Consider the following 16,541-nt stretch of genomic DNA (forward strand, 5'->3'; position numbering starts at 1 on the left):
AGAGCCCACAGAAAGCCCACCAAACGACTTCGAACACCGCAGATACAGATACAGATACAAACAGACCTCGAACGCGTGCAGTTTCGGTTCGATCCGTTAGTTACTCCGCTCCGATCCGTATCTGTTCTGTGTTTGTTTCGCTGCGTGACGTGACTCCTGCCCCCCGACTCCGACCAGGTATTACTATCCGAGAGATACAACCACCAAAAGCCGGTTACGTCCGGGATGCAACGCGACGGCCAAGGATGCAACTGATGCGGCAGTATCTTTGGGATACAACTTAAGTTGACTTGTTGCGCTCGCGTTCTCCTTTGGACAATTGAACCCCGCTTGACTCCGGAACGGAACACAACAAAAATTTTCGAAAAACAAATTTTAACGATATCGGTTGTGCGCGTGGAACTTCATTCCGGTTATTTTTTCGTCGACTCAACAAGTCTCTTTCACTCCGATCGCGCGGTGAAAATATGGCATGTGGATTTCGGTAGATTCATATTGAATATTTCGTGGATTCGTTGGATTTTTGCCTCGATTTCTTCTCACTGCGCTGTATCTCACGCACACACGCTCGCCCCGAGCTGATATACGGATACAGCTGCCCAGAGACACAGATACAGTAGCTCAGAGTGGAGTTCGGATGAAAAACAAAAATATATATGTATATATAAAAAAAGAAACGGCGACAAGAAAAGTAAAGGAAAACAGCGCGTTTCGATTTGGAAACGGTCTCAGATTCATTGTGTTGCATTCGCTTAAATTACAATTCTGAGCCGCGTGTGTGAGTGTGTGCGAAAGGTGATTTTTGTTGGTGTGCGTAACGCGTGCGTGTGTGTACGGCTGCTGCTGCTGCTGCTTGGGAAAACGCGAGAAAATAACTCCGACTAACTGCAAAAACTACGGCCAAAAACCACTGAAATCAACTCAAAAAAACCAACTCCAAAAAGTTGGCGCTGGTCAAACCAACAACAACAAAAAGGAGCGAAGAAAAAAATAAAAGAAAAAATCAAGCTACAACAACTGGCTGCGGCAACTACAACAAATCAAACGGCAACAAAAGCAACAACAACAAAACCCAGCAAACGGCATTCTTTCGCGCAACAACAACGGCTCCAAAACGAGAGAGGAAGAGAGAGAGCGAAATCGAAAGAGAGCAAACACACACCGACACCGACACACACAAACACACATCCAACCCAATATCGCTCGCTCTCGCGTATGTGTGCGTGAATTTTGATTTAAAAAAAACGTGCTCTCCCGCTCCCACACTGACCCCCCCGAACCCCAACACACACACCCTCGTTCCATCGTGCGACGCTGGAATGCGGCCCGTTCGCTGTTGACTGCGCAGTCGCAGCGCGCGTCGCGAAGAGGTCAGAAAACAACAGCAACAACAAAAAAAAAAATACATACCAAACACAAGCAGCGCCAACGAAACGAAATTTTTACTGTTAGGCATTTATCGATAGCCAATCGATAGATTTTGTTTAAAAAGTGCAGAAAGAAAGAAAGCAAAGGCAACGGACGACGAGTTACAAATTCAACTAGAAAACTCTATTTTTGTGGATTACGCGAAACAGCAGCAACAACAACAATGCCGACAACTGCAGCGGTTGCCTAAGGTGAGAAAGGAATATGTACAAGTATGTGCATATGTATAAGTAGAGATTGTAGGGTTCCATTTCCCTGGAATTTTAATGACGAACCTCATAAATGAGAAAAAAAGAAGAAAATAAAAAGGCAAACAAAACAAATGCCAAGCGAATTTCTTATCTGCCAGCCATAAAATCGCCAACGTCCAACGATTGTTTAACTTTTCGTTGTTGTCGCATTTTTTCATTTTCTTTATTTTTTTTTTTTTGTGTGTTTGTTCTTTACTTTTTCTTAATTTTTTTCTCTTATATTTTTGGATAGCAAAACCACTAAAAAGAGTCAAAAATACAATGAATTGTGCAATTAACTCATTTTATACCATGGAATATCAAATATCAGTCACATTTTGCACTATTTAGGGGGATATAGAAAAGCTTTTAAAATAATTATATTAGGTTCGAAAAGAATTAAATTTCTTATTTGCATTACCAGCGAAATACTCCTATTAATCGTTTTGTAACTATTTAATATTTTAGTACTACTATAAAATTTCAATATTCTTAGGAAGATCAGCTTGTAACCAAAATTATTAGACCTAAAATGTTAAAATCAAAACACAGAGGAGCCTCGTACGCTGTGAAGGTGTCATTTCCGACCCTATATATCATATATATTCTTGATCAGCATCAACAGCAGAGTCGATGTAGCATATTTCCGGAAGAAAAAATTTTTATAAATTTTTTTCAAAAATATATAAGAGGTTACATCATTCAAATTTTTCAAAAATTGGCAAATTTGTAAATTTTTTTAAATTTCACATAGAGTATGCAGATTTGTTAACCTCTTAAATTGATTTCCGAACTGAAATTAATGCATTTTTGGCGTAGCTATGATCGATTTGCCATTCGATCTTAGCAACCAATTGCAAAATGCAAGAGTAAACAAACTTGGGCTTCACAAAACTAGCTTCCTTTCTTGTATTCATTTAATGTTTGTTCCAATTCGTCTATAATTCACAACTGCTTGGTTGGACTTGCCAGAATTTCAGATAGTTTTGCTTCTCTTTACCCAAGTTTAGGGTATTTCAAATTCGAGAGTGTTTTCAAAGATCGTATACCATTGCCCGCATAGAATTTCATGCCACTCTCAACCCCGTCAAACCGAAATTCGAAATCCTAATTCCCAACTGGGTTAGATCGTCGGGGTTCTGGTGGTTTCTTATGGGTTCTTGTGGGTTAAGTGCTCTCGCTTATCGGGGCAGGTGGGTGCTTAAGCAGTTGTCTGAAAACGATCGACAGCAGCGGAACAATTAAGTGGAAATTGTAGCCAGCAACCACTGAATGGGGGATGGGAGTTAAATGCTTATTTCCCTTGTTGGTCCCGGGTCTGGGATTTCAATTTGTGATCCGGGGAAATCGGGGAAACTGCGGAGAACAATAACTGAAATCAGAGCCCCATACGACAATCAGACATCTCGAATGTAAATCAGCTGCGAAAGATAAACAAACGAGTGGAAACACACGCTTTGAGTGGTTAACGTTAAACGCTAATCGTTAAACGATTTTGCCACCAGGCGATACATATATGTATGTATGTATATAGTAGTAGTAATTGTCGGTAGGTAACTGTATCTGCAAACAGGCGTATCTGTATCTCACTGCATACACATGTATCCCCACTGGTTTTGCAGTTGTATCTTGTGGTTTGCGATTGAGCACTGACATCTCCATCTGTACATCTTGTACACTTGACCTCAGCGGGCCGAGGGCTTTGCATTGAAAAAAACTGACAACTCTGACAACGGCGATGATAATAAATACTTGAAATAATAATTTCGTAAACCGAAATTCCTGCACGCATCGAATAATGCGTATATATACAGACACACACTCACACTCGACAAGTGTGTTGTTCCGAACAATTCAAGCAATTAAAATGTACAACAAATTAAACAAATTTTGAATGACAATCGAGTCGAGTCGAGGCTGAGAGATAGAGATATACCGACTTGGCGTGGCTTAGCTACGAGTTCATTGAATTTTTTGGGGAATAGACTAATGAGTGACCTTTAAAGTCCCGGAATATTAAAGCTTACTTTGAAGTGGTGTTTATTTACTATTGAAGCTAAGTATTTCTTATTGATCCGCCTGATCAGACCATCGATCGATTGATCCCAAGAAATATGGCAGCCATAAAGTTTAAACAACTATAAAATAAATCAATGGTTTTGCGATCTAGGCTTGTGATATGCCCGATTTTTATTATGCTTCTAACTGGTTTTCATGGTCAACCCCAAAATAGAACACTTAAAATAAACACAAATACTTTAGATCCTTTTTAATATTCATGGTTATAAAATTCCAGAAATTTAAATATCTTATGAAAGGGGATCTTTTGGGTTAGAATTAAGTGGTTTCTGGATTTTATTTCTTTTTTTTAAACATTGGGAATACAAGGTTAGAAGGTTTTTTAGTAGTAGACTTTCTCGTGGAAAGAAATACCCCTCTTTATTTGATACCTGTAATTTTTCCTAGGGTATTACGGCAGACATAGTTTCGCACGCCTTCGATTCGGCATGCGGCACACGTTGCCACTGCCTGGTTTTTTTTTTTGTTTTGTTTTTCAATTTTTTAGTTTCTTTGCTGTTTGCTGCTCTCATTGCGGAGGCCATCGGCTCCTCCGCACCGCTCCACCTTTGCCCAGGTGTGGCGCAAAGTGGTGCCAAGCCAAGCGACGACGACGACGACGACGACGACGTGTGCGCTGGTTTCTACGGCCTGGGCTGGCCCACTCCGCCCTGGCATGGTTGCTCATCACCATTGCTATTATCGGTGGAGCGTCATTATCGTGATCACACTGTGCGGGGACATTTCGCGCATTTCAAAGACACCAAAATGTTAAGTGTGTTTATTTGTGTGTGTGTTTTGGCCATAACTGGCACAACAAGTGGAATTTCATGGAGTTGGGAATTCAGCATTCAGCATTCGGCATTTGCCGCTCTTTGGTTTTGTTTCTCATTTCTGTTTTCTCCTTTTCATATATTAGTTTTTTATTTGTCGGCATTTGGCAAGAAAACGCCAAGTTATTTACCGATTTGATGGCATAGTAAACCCCACACGAAGAGAGATACTTAATAATATTAGTTACAGTTTATTTACTCGTGATTTTTATATATGTTTAATTATATTAAAGATGAGAGGCTTTTCAAAATGGGTAATGTGTGTATAATTAGAGATCATTTAACGTTTATATACTAACATGGAGTAACTATTAACTCTTTTTACCCAATTTAAGTAAGATTTTGTATTACAAAACCTAGGAATAATATTAAAATTATATTTCCCTAAAGTTCTTTTTCAAATAGGAATTTTTGTAAGCTATAAACTGCCCCATTGACTACCAATTTAGTATATAAACTTGGCTAAAAACACATTTGCGTGACGAATACGCCACACCCCTTCCCTGGGCTCTGTTGCCAAATGACGCGCATCCGCCGCATTGGCCAGCGTGTGAAAATGCCACCAAATCGAACCGTTCAACTACGTATCGAGTCTGTACTGAATTGAACTAAAACTCAAAACTATTTCAGGCCGCCCCATTGACGCCAGCTAGCCCAGCTTCTATTGGTAATTAAAAGGCCCAGACGCACGTAGACTAACCCGCTCCGGTTATTCAGTCCATTCCGGTCTCGACACGACACGACAAGCCAAGTCAGGCCAGCTCATGAGCAAAATATTCCACGTCAAAAGCTACCGCTTTGCCGATCGTCATTCATTAGTCGTTGCTGAAGCTCTGAGAACGAGCGAAACACTTTCAATAGAATGCGCGAATCCAGTTTGAGTGTAAAAACAACTCGGTGCTAGAGCACTCACTCAGGTTAGACAACTTACAAGATCAATAGTGGTTCAGAGAAGAGGAATCTCTTGAAGAAGAATCTATTGGAGAATAATCTATTGGAGAAGAATCTATTGGAGAAGAATCTATTGGAGAATAATCTCTTAAAGAAGAATCTATTGGAGGAGAATATCTTGAAGGAGAATCTTATGGAGAAGAATCTTTTCAAGAAGAATCTAGGTTAGATGTCTAAATTATCAGAGGTTTTTACTGGAATCCGGAGAGTTAGGTCTGAATAGAAAGGGATTAGTTGTATATAAAGTATAGATACCAAAACATCCTTTAAAGCTTCCTAACTTCCAGGGGTTTATTTAGATATTAAATACACATTTAAGTTCTTCTAAAAATAGTATAAAATTGCTATATCTTTTAGATGTCGTGCTTGTAAATATATACTTTCTAAATTACATTATTTATACCAACTTTAGATTACATTTCATGTCAGCAAATTATATAGAGTGTGCTGCCTGCCTCCCTAATCATTAACGAAACCATTGATTATTTTGTAATTTATTTGTTAGCCACAAAAAAAGTGTCCCCTATGTTATTAAGTGATTAGTGTTTTAAAGTTAAGAGTAGGTGAAATTAACTCTTTCTCTGGATACTATCATATTCTACAAAGTTGTATTTACATTTGAATCTCTGTTGAACTTAACGAATTTCTCAACGAGTTCAGTTGATTTTCAATCTTTATCCCACGTTCAGATCATCTTGAATTCAATTCAATTCGATTCAATACTATTCGCATTCCATGCTACTCGATTTTACGATCATTTACGCTGCCTTGTTTATTGATCTGATCAATGCGCGCTCACACTCGCATTCCTCGCTGAAATCCATATGGATATTTCCAATTTCTGATTCCGTTTCTGATTCGATCAGCATTTCAATGGGCCAGTCAGCCAGCTTGCACACGCGGTTAAAGCATTTATCGTGGTCTCTCGGTCTCAGCTCTAGAGGTCTCTATGCCAATGGTTCCTTACACTGGCACCCCGCTTCTATCCAATATCCCCGATCACCGATCACCGATCACCGATCCAATCGAACGTCGTTCGACTTTGGCGATTGGCTGGGTTGACTCGAACTCGGTTGACAAACACACGCCCCGAATGAGCTCAGTGCAATGGCATGTGTGTGCAGTTGAGGGGCAAGAGGGGTGGTAATGGGACGAGGGGTTCATGGGGAGAAATATATTTATAGAGGGGTTTTATAAGTGGGGTTTTTTAAAGGATTTTCTGGTAAAAACTTACCTAATTAAACTGGGATAGTAGGAATACTTAATGTTTTTATTTTGTTTTTAGAGAAATATCTTTAATTAATATTAATTTTATAGTAAAATTAAAGGTTTTTCTTATCATTTCTATAAGAAACCAAAGCAAACCATACTTAAAACTATACATATTTTATTTAATATATTTAAAATTGTAGTTTCAATAATTTGTATTATAAATCCAGCTTAGAGAGTTATAAAATTCTCTTACCTTTCCTACAATTTTCCCCTTTTTTCCAAGTTTATTTTATATTTTTTTTATTGCACCTCGGAAACAGTTGTGTTGGGAAGTTGCCTGAACTTTTCGCAGTGTTTGCTTTTTGGATTTGCTGTCGCAGCACAACGTGGCGTATGCGCAATGTCTCTGTTTCTCTATCTCTATCTCTGTCTTTGACTGAGCTGCACTCTTCCCCCCAATGGGGTGTAAGAGGGGAGGGAGGGGGTTTGGTGGGCATTCGCTTAGCTGGCAGAAAAAGCATTCACTGGCCTGGCGCTTGCGCCATTTAATTGACTTTGGTCGGGGCAGAGCCCGTGGGATTTTATTGCCTCCAGTGTCTCCCTCTCTTTCTCTGTTCCCCTCTCTTTCTCTGTCTCCCTCTCTTTCTCTGTCTGCATTCCAAAACTCTCTACCCCAGTACCCCAACCCCCCGTGCTCTCTCTGTGCCTTGAGCTTATCATAAACAAAATACAAGTATTTATTGCCATTTGCTAATTGCTGATTAGCGTGTCTCCCCACCAGCTCCACTTTGGCTCACTTCTTTTGCCGGGTTATTTTAATTTTGTATTTTTTTCTTCATTTTTTAATTGGCACCCCCCAACCCCCCTGTTCCGTGACTCCCCCCCTGCTCTTGCTCTTGAGTTTGTGTTGACTTTGATAATTAGCGTTGGCACGGCTTTCTTTGCTTCCCGCTCTCATTAGCCAATGGAATGCGGATAATTTGCTATGATTGAAATTGTTAAATGCTTTTAATTTGTTTGCATTTCAAATTAAAAAAGAAAAAAAATGAAAAAAACAGCAGCCGTTGACTCATACAACCATCTTCTCCAGCGGCAAGATTTCGAAAAAAGTCGTGATCGCAAAACTGGCAAATATTTTTGTAGCTTTTTGGCATTGCTTTTATGTTTATATTTATATATGTACATATATTGCATAATGACCGGCATTGTGAGCTGTTTGGAATTTGTCTGGCTTTTCTTTGAAACTTTGCAGATACATTTGTATCTGTTAGGGGGAAATGTCGCCTATCATGCTTCCACTTCCGGTGAAATCTATGCATAATCGTAGAGCAATCTACATCTGCCGAGATCTCATTTGGTTTAAACGTTCTCTTCTGTTCTCATTGGTTCGGTTTCCTTGGGAATTCCCTGACATATTCCGATGCCAATCTTCTAATTAGTTTCCTTTTATTGTTATCAGGCCATTTCCTTTTATTGCTGATCTTTATTATAGTTTATTACGTTTAAGTGGTATAAACAGTTCCAGTGAAGGCTTGATTATGAGTTGAGTATTGAATATATTATTATCAGGTATTTATTGGTATAGTAAGTAATTAGTTTCCTTTTAAAGAAGTACTTTAAGTTAAAGTACTTTAAATACTTGCCTAGAATGTATACCTTCCCCTGTATTTTTAATCTCTCAAATAAACCTTCTCTTTCTCCCCCCAAATCACTCAATATTCCGGACCCTGAGTGATCACTTAATCCAGTTCCTCTTGAGACCTCAACAATGTTGTTATTTTTTGTGTTTCACCGATAAATTCCCCGGTAATAAGTCAATCGCGAGACACATTAGAGAAGCAGAGAGTGAAATACAGAGGAACCTGGAATTCCGATTCTCGTTTCGTAATCTGGCATAAAGACTTTGTGTCTCTGAGCCTGTTCTCCAGATCACCTTATGGCCAGGTCCAAGGTGCGCATGGAAATCGGCTTAAAATATAATTGCTTTTCAATAACTTTTTTGGGAGAGGAGAAGGGAGAGGAGACTCGGGGGGAGAAGAGTTTCGTTTGTCAGTATTCCCAGATATTCTTTGGTTTCTAATTTATGTCAAATGTGCGCTTTGATTGATGATCGCTTTTTGGTAGGGAAGGCGGATGGAGGGGCATTCCTTCCATCGGTCTGATCATATATTTATAAGTCAGGGCGGAGAACCAACTCCAAAGGCCCGTTGTCCCACTCCAACTATATCTGCCGGCTCTCGGACTTGACTCTGAATAAATTTATTGGACGTTGAAATTTATTAGACACAGAAAATGCGCCAATATTGAAATTTATGCGTCTCCATCGGGCTGAGTTAGAAACTGTAGTCGCTGGCGCTCAGGCTCTTTCTTATACACAACAAAAATAAAGTTGATTTGATTCGATTTGATTTTAATTTATGCATAAAATACTTTTCTTTCATCACGGCGGGGCCAGTTTCGGTCCCTCTCTCTCTCTTGGTCAGTGTCTGCGGCCTGTCTTGGAACTTTCTTTAACTGAATTTTAATAATTTTATGCGCAACGCATCGAGAGGGGGAGGCCGGCCTGCCACGCACGCATCGCCTCGAGTCTTTAACTATTTAGTTTTTTTTATATATTTTTTTAAGACCAAGTCCAAGTTGGTGGAGTCCCAGTCTCAGTCTCAGTCGGAGTACGAGTGCGAGGTCCCCTGGCCGCTAATCAAGTTTATCGCCTAAGTCTTTCGTTATTGATTGGTGAAATTGTTCGGCAGTCGGTTTTTGGGCCCAAAAGAGGCGGGCGCCATCTCTATAGCCACCGCTTCTTCGCTCCAGCGTCCGTCTGGGGCGGCTCCAGCGGCATCAATTTGCCTGAAAAAAACAACAAAAATCCAAGAGAAAAAACTGAAAAGAATGGTGCCTAACCGAGCCAATCTTGCGGCAGCTTTATCGGCATTTGATGAGCCAGAAATGCGGTTAGAAATGACGCTTTGATGCCTGGAACACTTGTTTTTTTTTTTGTTTTTAGCTTGTATCACTGGAATGCGATGAAATTTCATCGCCGGAATGGTTTATCGACGGAATGGTGATGGTATATCACAATCGTAAAAATTTGGAGCGCTTCGAAAACCAATTTTCATATCATGTGTCTACCAGATGATGTTTAGTCTTTGATTAACCATCGAAAGAAAGTTCAAGCTTACACTGGTAAAATTAACTGAGATTGGGATTTCCTAAAGATTTTTTTTAAACAGTTTAAAGGAGGAAATATTGGAATAGAATAAGAACTTGTATAAGCTGTTTTGTGTTTATATATCCCACTTAGGTAAAGACCTTTAAAGAACCATGTATATACTATATTAATATTATTAAAATAGGATTGACAGAGCTGTTATTTCTGACAGAATTTGATAATATAATTAAAGGGTATGTAGGGAAAAATTCTCTAAACTTAAAACAGTTTAAAGGAGGAAATATTGGAAGAGATTTAGAAGTTGTATTGCATTTGTTACTAAACTGTTTTGTGTTCATATACCTTTTTTGGGTAAATACCTTTAAAGAAGCTTAAATATATTATTGTAATATTATTAAATTCCTTTTATTTCTTAGCGAATTTGACAATGTATTTAAAGGTTTCTTAATAATGCACCTTTAAGTTAAAGTAACTTGCAAGTTTTTCAATTGATTTTTCAGTACAAAGTACCTATCAAATCTCTCTCTTTCCCTGCCCTATATTAATTCCAATATTTTCTATATTAGTAACCTATTTTTCATTAATTTTCTTTTCCTCCAAAATAGGAAAATATTTCAAACGCGCGCGCTGTATACGGAAAATGATGCAGCATGCGAGCATTTTGCACCGTCAGCGCGCCCCTGGAAGTATGCGCGTCCTCAGCCGAGCAACTATCACCAGGCTCGCGATTCCTGGCCCTGAGGTGAGTCCTTATCCATTAACTTAACTCTTTATATATATTAATTTATATTTATTTTGCATGAAATTAATTGACAGACTTCTGGGGCATCAGCAGCCGAAAACCCTGTACTTCCTAGTCGATGCCAAGAGTCGCGTACGAGAGGTTTACACGCAGACATGTCTGCACTTTGCCACGCAAGGGATGCTGGATACCGAACTCTTTGGTCTGGCTGTGCTCATAGGTGAGTGTCCAGTGTGTAGGGGAAGTGGGATAGGGTTACCATCTACCATGTGTCTAAATGAAGAGTAGCCAAAATGCCAGCGATAAGGCACGAAAAGTACAACTAATAAACATAAACCAGTCTTCTCTAAAAGCTGCTCATCATCATCAGCAGCAGCAGCAGGAGTGAGTGAGGAGCAGGAGATTCAGCCTCCATCCTCCATCCTCCATTCTGGCCAAAGCGATCTGCCAAAACACATAAAAATACCAACACAGCAGAAGAAAAAAAAAGAAATAAACGGAGAAAAAAATGGCACATAAAACGAACAAAAAGCCAGGGAACGCGTCGCCTTCATGGCGAACAAACAATTTCAGGAATACAGAAGAGGGGCCTCAGCTGAAGGAGCTGGAGAAGGAGTTGGAGGAGCTGGAGGAACTGGAGGAGCTGGAGGAGGAGATGCAGGGCAGCAGGGAACAGACACAAGACGCGTGTTCAGTAATTCAGGTAGCCGTCGCGCGTTGCATTAACACAAACGAATCGAACGACAGCCAAGGAGGATGGCGGCGATTCGAGGCTGGAGTTGGAGTTGGAGTTTCGGAGGATGGAGGATGGAGGATGGAGGCTGGAGGATGGAGGCTGCAAGCTGGAGCCTGAACTGAAACTTGGCAAAGAGGCGAGCAGACAGCGTCTTTGGCATTGGCCCCAGATATATATACATGTATACCATATATATATGCGTTTTCCAAAGGCCCAATAATACAGGAAAGAGCAAACGAGAAAGGAGCCAAGAATTTGGTATTTAAATGGAAAACGAAGTTCTAGTACTCTATAAAAGGAGTTTAGAAAAGGGAAAAGTGTTCAAAATATTGTAGAAAAATATTTTAAAAGAGTTCTTGAAGGCACATTTAAATAGGTTTTGCAAAAACGATAGATTTATCCACATTTTATGAATGCTTAATGCAAAAGTCAATAAGAAATCTTATCTATATCTATTTATATCTATATCTTATCTATATCTTAAAGTTCCGAGTTCTAAAATTTCATATTCTGTTGAATATACATTAGATCCATATAATGGAAGAACAGACAAATTAATTAAAAATACATATAGTAAAACATTAAATGATATATCTTTTGTCATTTAAAGTATTCAAAGACTCCACTTTTCAAGTAGCTTTCTTGACTCCATCCCCTTAGTTTAAAAGACTCCAATTTAATAGAACTTTTCCCAACTCAAACCCCTTCGACTATTCGTCTATACCCCTTATTTCATGTTACGTTTGGTTAGAGCAAAAGCCCAAGAACACAACACGTAAATTTTCGAATCTGGTTGGCATCAATTTCGTGGCAAGAGGCTGGCATTCGAAGGGGAGGAGCAAGCGTTGGGGAGCAGCGGCGAGGAAGTTGCCTCAACATCTTCAGCAAAGAATTTGGTATGCAGTTTGAAGTCCAAGTCGAAGTCGAAGTCGCTGCTGGAGCTTGAAGTTGGAGCTGGAGGTGGAGCTGAGGCTGCGGCTTTAACTGAATCTGAAGATGGGGTTGGGCATGCCAACGTCCTCGCTTGCCTTGGAGAAGCACAACGAAGTGGAGGAAGATGCTGTGCCACAAGCAGAGGATTCCTCTGGCTCAACTATGAAATTGGCAGTTTGCATTCTGCTCTCATGTATGGAGTGTGTGTGTGTCTTGGGGCTTGGGTTTGGTTTTGTGGCCAAGGATTCCGGCCAATGTCAGTTGTTTGGCTCTTGGAGAGTTTGGCATGCGGTTGTGGCAAGACTGCGTTTTCTTTCACCAAAAAAATACTGAAGTTATATATTAGAAGGAAAGATAGAGTTTAAGAGTTAAGAGTTAAGAGTTTAAGAGTTTAATATAAGCAAAATATAAACAACAAACGAACTTCATACTTCCAAATGGTATAACCCTCTTTAGCAAGTTTGTTGCCTGAGTCTTTTGATTCTCTTCCCTTTTGCAATGTCCTAAAATGCTTAAAGAGCTGCTTAAACGATGTCCCTTCTGCGCGAAATGGTAATGAATTTCAATTTTATGGCCAAGCAACCGTCAATAAATTTCATCTTTATGCAAATTCGCTTTGCCCCTTTGGTGGAAGATGATGCATCTTTAAGTGGTGGCTGGGTCACTCCAACCCGCTGGCCATTTGGCAACATTGTCGTCGGCCATATCTCCTGCCACTCCATCCTCCTCCTTCATGGTGTTATTTTTAGGCTGTCGCATTGCTCGGATTCCTGTGCCGCATTCCATACTCCTTGCCCCCTTGGGGTACGTTCCCCCGCCCCAAAAACACAAACACAAACTCTATCTCTTTGCTCCTTCTCGGGGGCCCCGCCCCCTTTGTAGCTGTAATCTGTAGACCAGCATTTTCTTTTCCATTTAATGTTAATGGCTCATAATCATTATTATATGGCGTTGGCCGGTCCTCGTCTTCGGTCTTCAGTCTTCAATCTTTGGACGACGGACACGGCCTTGCAGTGGAGCTGCCACATGCCCCTGCCCCTGTCCCTGCCCCCTGATTCCTCTCCTTCCCTGCCTCTTCGGGCTGCGTGCATCTGATAACATCGGAAATTAAAATTCTTTTGGTTTTATGTTGTTTCTGTTTTTTTTCGTTCTCTGTTTTCTTCCCCTCAGCCAGTTTCGATGCACACACACACACACACACACACATTTATCTTCGAGGCTGTCCATTCTTGGGGATATCCTATAAAAAAAGTGTGTAAGATCAAGGGTATGCTGGAATTTTGGGTTTTAAGGAAGGATTTCTTAATTATTTCATGTTGATATTTTTTTTTGCTCTTTTTCCCCATAAAGAAAACTCTTTAATCTTCACTTTGTTTGATTTATGCTATAAACATTTTTCAATATTCTAAAATATATTTTAAAAGAAGAAATAAAGTTAACTTAGAGGAGTTAAAGTTAGCATACCCTTTAAGTATGTAATTTGGTCCATTTTAAAACTACCATAACTAAGCCAAAAATCCATTAATTTCAATTCGGAAAACGTTTCTGTGCTAGTTTTTATTAGGTTAACAAATCTGCATACTAAATTTAACATTTAAAAAATATCAATTTTTTTTTTTATCCATTTTTGACAATTTTAATGATGTAACCCCTTATTTTTTTTTGAAAAATTCGAAAAACCTTCGAAAATTTATTTTTTTACAGGACATGGTTAGATCGATTCGGTTGTTGAAGCTGATCAAGAATATATATACTTTATATATATATAATGCCTTTTATGACTATAAAAATACTTGGATAAAAAATTATATCAAAGGAGTTATATTTTCCTACATTCCAGGGCATTCCCTGGTCGAGTTCTATATTCCGTTTTCTTTATTCTTTAGTTGATTTTTTTTTGTTTTTGGTTATTACGGCCACTCAAACTCGGACTGAGACCTTTTGGAAAAATAAATCTGAATCTGAAGAATGCCAGGCCATGGCATTGGGCGCAGCTGTCTCCGTGGCCAGACCCTGCTCTCCTCCAGCTCCTCCATCTCCTCCTCCTCCTCCTGGTGCTGCTGCTCGCCAGTTATTATGCCTGCCCCTCAGCTCACCTGGCACTCACCTCACCTGAACTCGAGCTGGAATTCCTCGGCTTGATGAGCCTTTGCCTGCCTGCTGCCTCTGCTTTTGAGGCTGTAATTTGTGTTGCATGTGTTTCAAATTGAAGATTTATTTCGCTGCCCCTCGACCCTCGGTCTTGGGTCCTCATCCCTCATACCTTAGTCCCGAGTGCGTGCGTGTTAATTGTGAGCGCTGAGGAATGCGATGGAAAATATGTTAATTATTAGGTTTTTTTTTTTGGTTTTGGTTTGTATCCGCGGGGCGGGGTATTGGGATTGCGTGAGGATCCATCAAAAGGCAAAAGGCGGGCAGAGACTGGCTACCGCAGAGAGATCAAACTCCGTTGGCCTTCACACCTGCCGCCCTGGAGCTCTTAGAACAAGGCTGGAGGTGTATTCTTGGGCCAAAGAAAAGGAATTCCATTCCAAGGAGTTGGGTGAAATTTGAATGCGAAAAGAAATCGCTTGGAGTTTCGGCCTGGGGAGCTCTCTCGGAAACTGCAAAACCGAACGACTTGGGTTTCAGCTGCCTCTTTTTATTTTTATTTTTTTGTTGTATTTCAGCTCTCTGTGCTTACCTGTCTTTCTACCTGTTTCTTTTTTGTTGTTGTTGTTGTGTTTCTCCTCTTTCTCTGGGGCTCTTTTTTTTTTTTTTTCGTTGCTGCGTTTTGGGCTTGGTATGCAACACTCGCTCTCGCTCTGAGTTGGTTTTGTACACGCTAAGAAAAAATGGGGGGTTTGGTGGGGAATTTGGGGGAATTAATAAATAAAAGAATATATATTTTATTGAGGATTTTATTTGTAATGGAAATGTAATTATTTACTATCTAAAATACTCATAAAAGGCTTTATTCTAAGAGGTCGCTTAAGGGCTTTAAGTTTATTCATCAAAAACTATGATTTTATATTCTTGGATGCTGAAAACGATGATAGAATTATATTTAATTATACTTAATTCAAATATTATTTATATTTAACTACCCTATCTTAGTTTTTTATGTATTTATTACAAAATTTATAAACTAAAGCTTAAGAATGAGGTCTTTACTTATACCCTATTACCCTTTACCCTATTTTCGAAACTTCATAAATAAGAATTTATATCTTATTTATGTTCTATTATAACCCTCGTTTTTTCTGAGTGCTTCCAACTTGAATACCTATTCTTTCCTGGCCGTCCACTTGTTGCCACTTCCACTCCAGCTTCAGCTCCAGCTCCAACTCCAACTCCAGCTCCGGTCCACGACGTCGTCATTGATAGGCACTTATTCGGCCGCTGATGATTATTATGATATTGTTGCTGCTGCTTCTGCTGGATGCTGGATGCCTCCATTCCAGTCTCCCCTCCTCCTTCACCCCCTCTGATCTTTCCTCTTGATTTTTTCATAATTATTATTTTTCATCTTGCTGCTCTTCATTTCGTATGCAGGAATTCCAATTTTTCGTTCGATGAAGTGTGTGTTGATTTCGTTGCTGTTGGTGCTGTTTCTCCCGTGCCTTCTCGAGATTCACCCGACATGCCCTTGGGGGCCCTTCTTCTGCTGGATGAGATCGGTTTTTGGTTGGTATGGAAGCCATGCCCCCCGATTCCCGCCTCTGCCCTTTCTTCCCTCTGTCCCTCTGACAGCCTGACGTGTCGTCATCATCATCATCATCATGATGATCGTCAGACTCCAGACTCTTGTCGATGTCAATGGGATGCTTGTTTATTGCCTGACAAACTGACAGAGAAGTCTGGTTCCCGCCGATCCCGATTTGAGCCTGATTCAGGCATAGCCGAAAGTTCATTTAAAATTTTGATTAGCGACCTTGGCGGCTGCGCGCCAAAAAGGTTTTCCTGCCATCGCAACCGGAAATTCAATGGAATTTAACTTGACAACCGAACTGATATTTAGCTTTACCTTCACCAGTTTTTTCTTGTAGCCAGGATTTTGTCAATGGGAATACACTTTTTATGATTCCCATTCTTATATTTGATGTATTTTCAACTAATATAGCTTTCCTGTTTTTCTAAAACTTTTGCAGATGGCGAGTACATGTTTGCAGATCCCGAGAGCAAGCTCTCCAAATACGGCCCCAAGAGCTGGCGATCCTCGCACACCCACGTAAGTAGCATCACCTCTGCCAGGTCCAATCTGATCATC

The 16,541-nt window shown here is 40.0% G+C and overlaps 1 protein-coding gene across 1 annotated transcript in view; it reads left to right on the forward strand.

Moving 5' to 3' along the window:
- ex (FERM domain containing expanded) overlaps window positions 1-16,541 on the forward strand; it is a 22,271-nt gene continuing 5,730 nt past the window's right edge. Inside the window, exons 1-4 of the mRNA XM_020956954.2 lie at window positions 1-1,619; window positions 10,487-10,623; window positions 10,698-10,843; window positions 16,423-16,502. Of these exons, the coding sequence (XP_020812613.1) occupies window positions 10,532-10,623; window positions 10,698-10,843; window positions 16,423-16,502 (318 nt within the window). The 5' untranslated portion in view covers window positions 1-1,619; window positions 10,487-10,531. The remainder of the gene's footprint in view (window positions 1,620-10,486; window positions 10,624-10,697; window positions 10,844-16,422; window positions 16,503-16,541) is intronic.

The sequence above is a fragment of the Drosophila serrata genome, unplaced genomic scaffold, assembly GCF_035046125.1.
Source record: "Drosophila serrata isolate PLE 108 unplaced genomic scaffold, ASM3504612v1 contig_275, whole genome shotgun sequence".
NCBI classification, from domain to species: Eukaryota; Metazoa; Arthropoda; class Insecta; order Diptera; family Drosophilidae; genus Drosophila; species Drosophila serrata.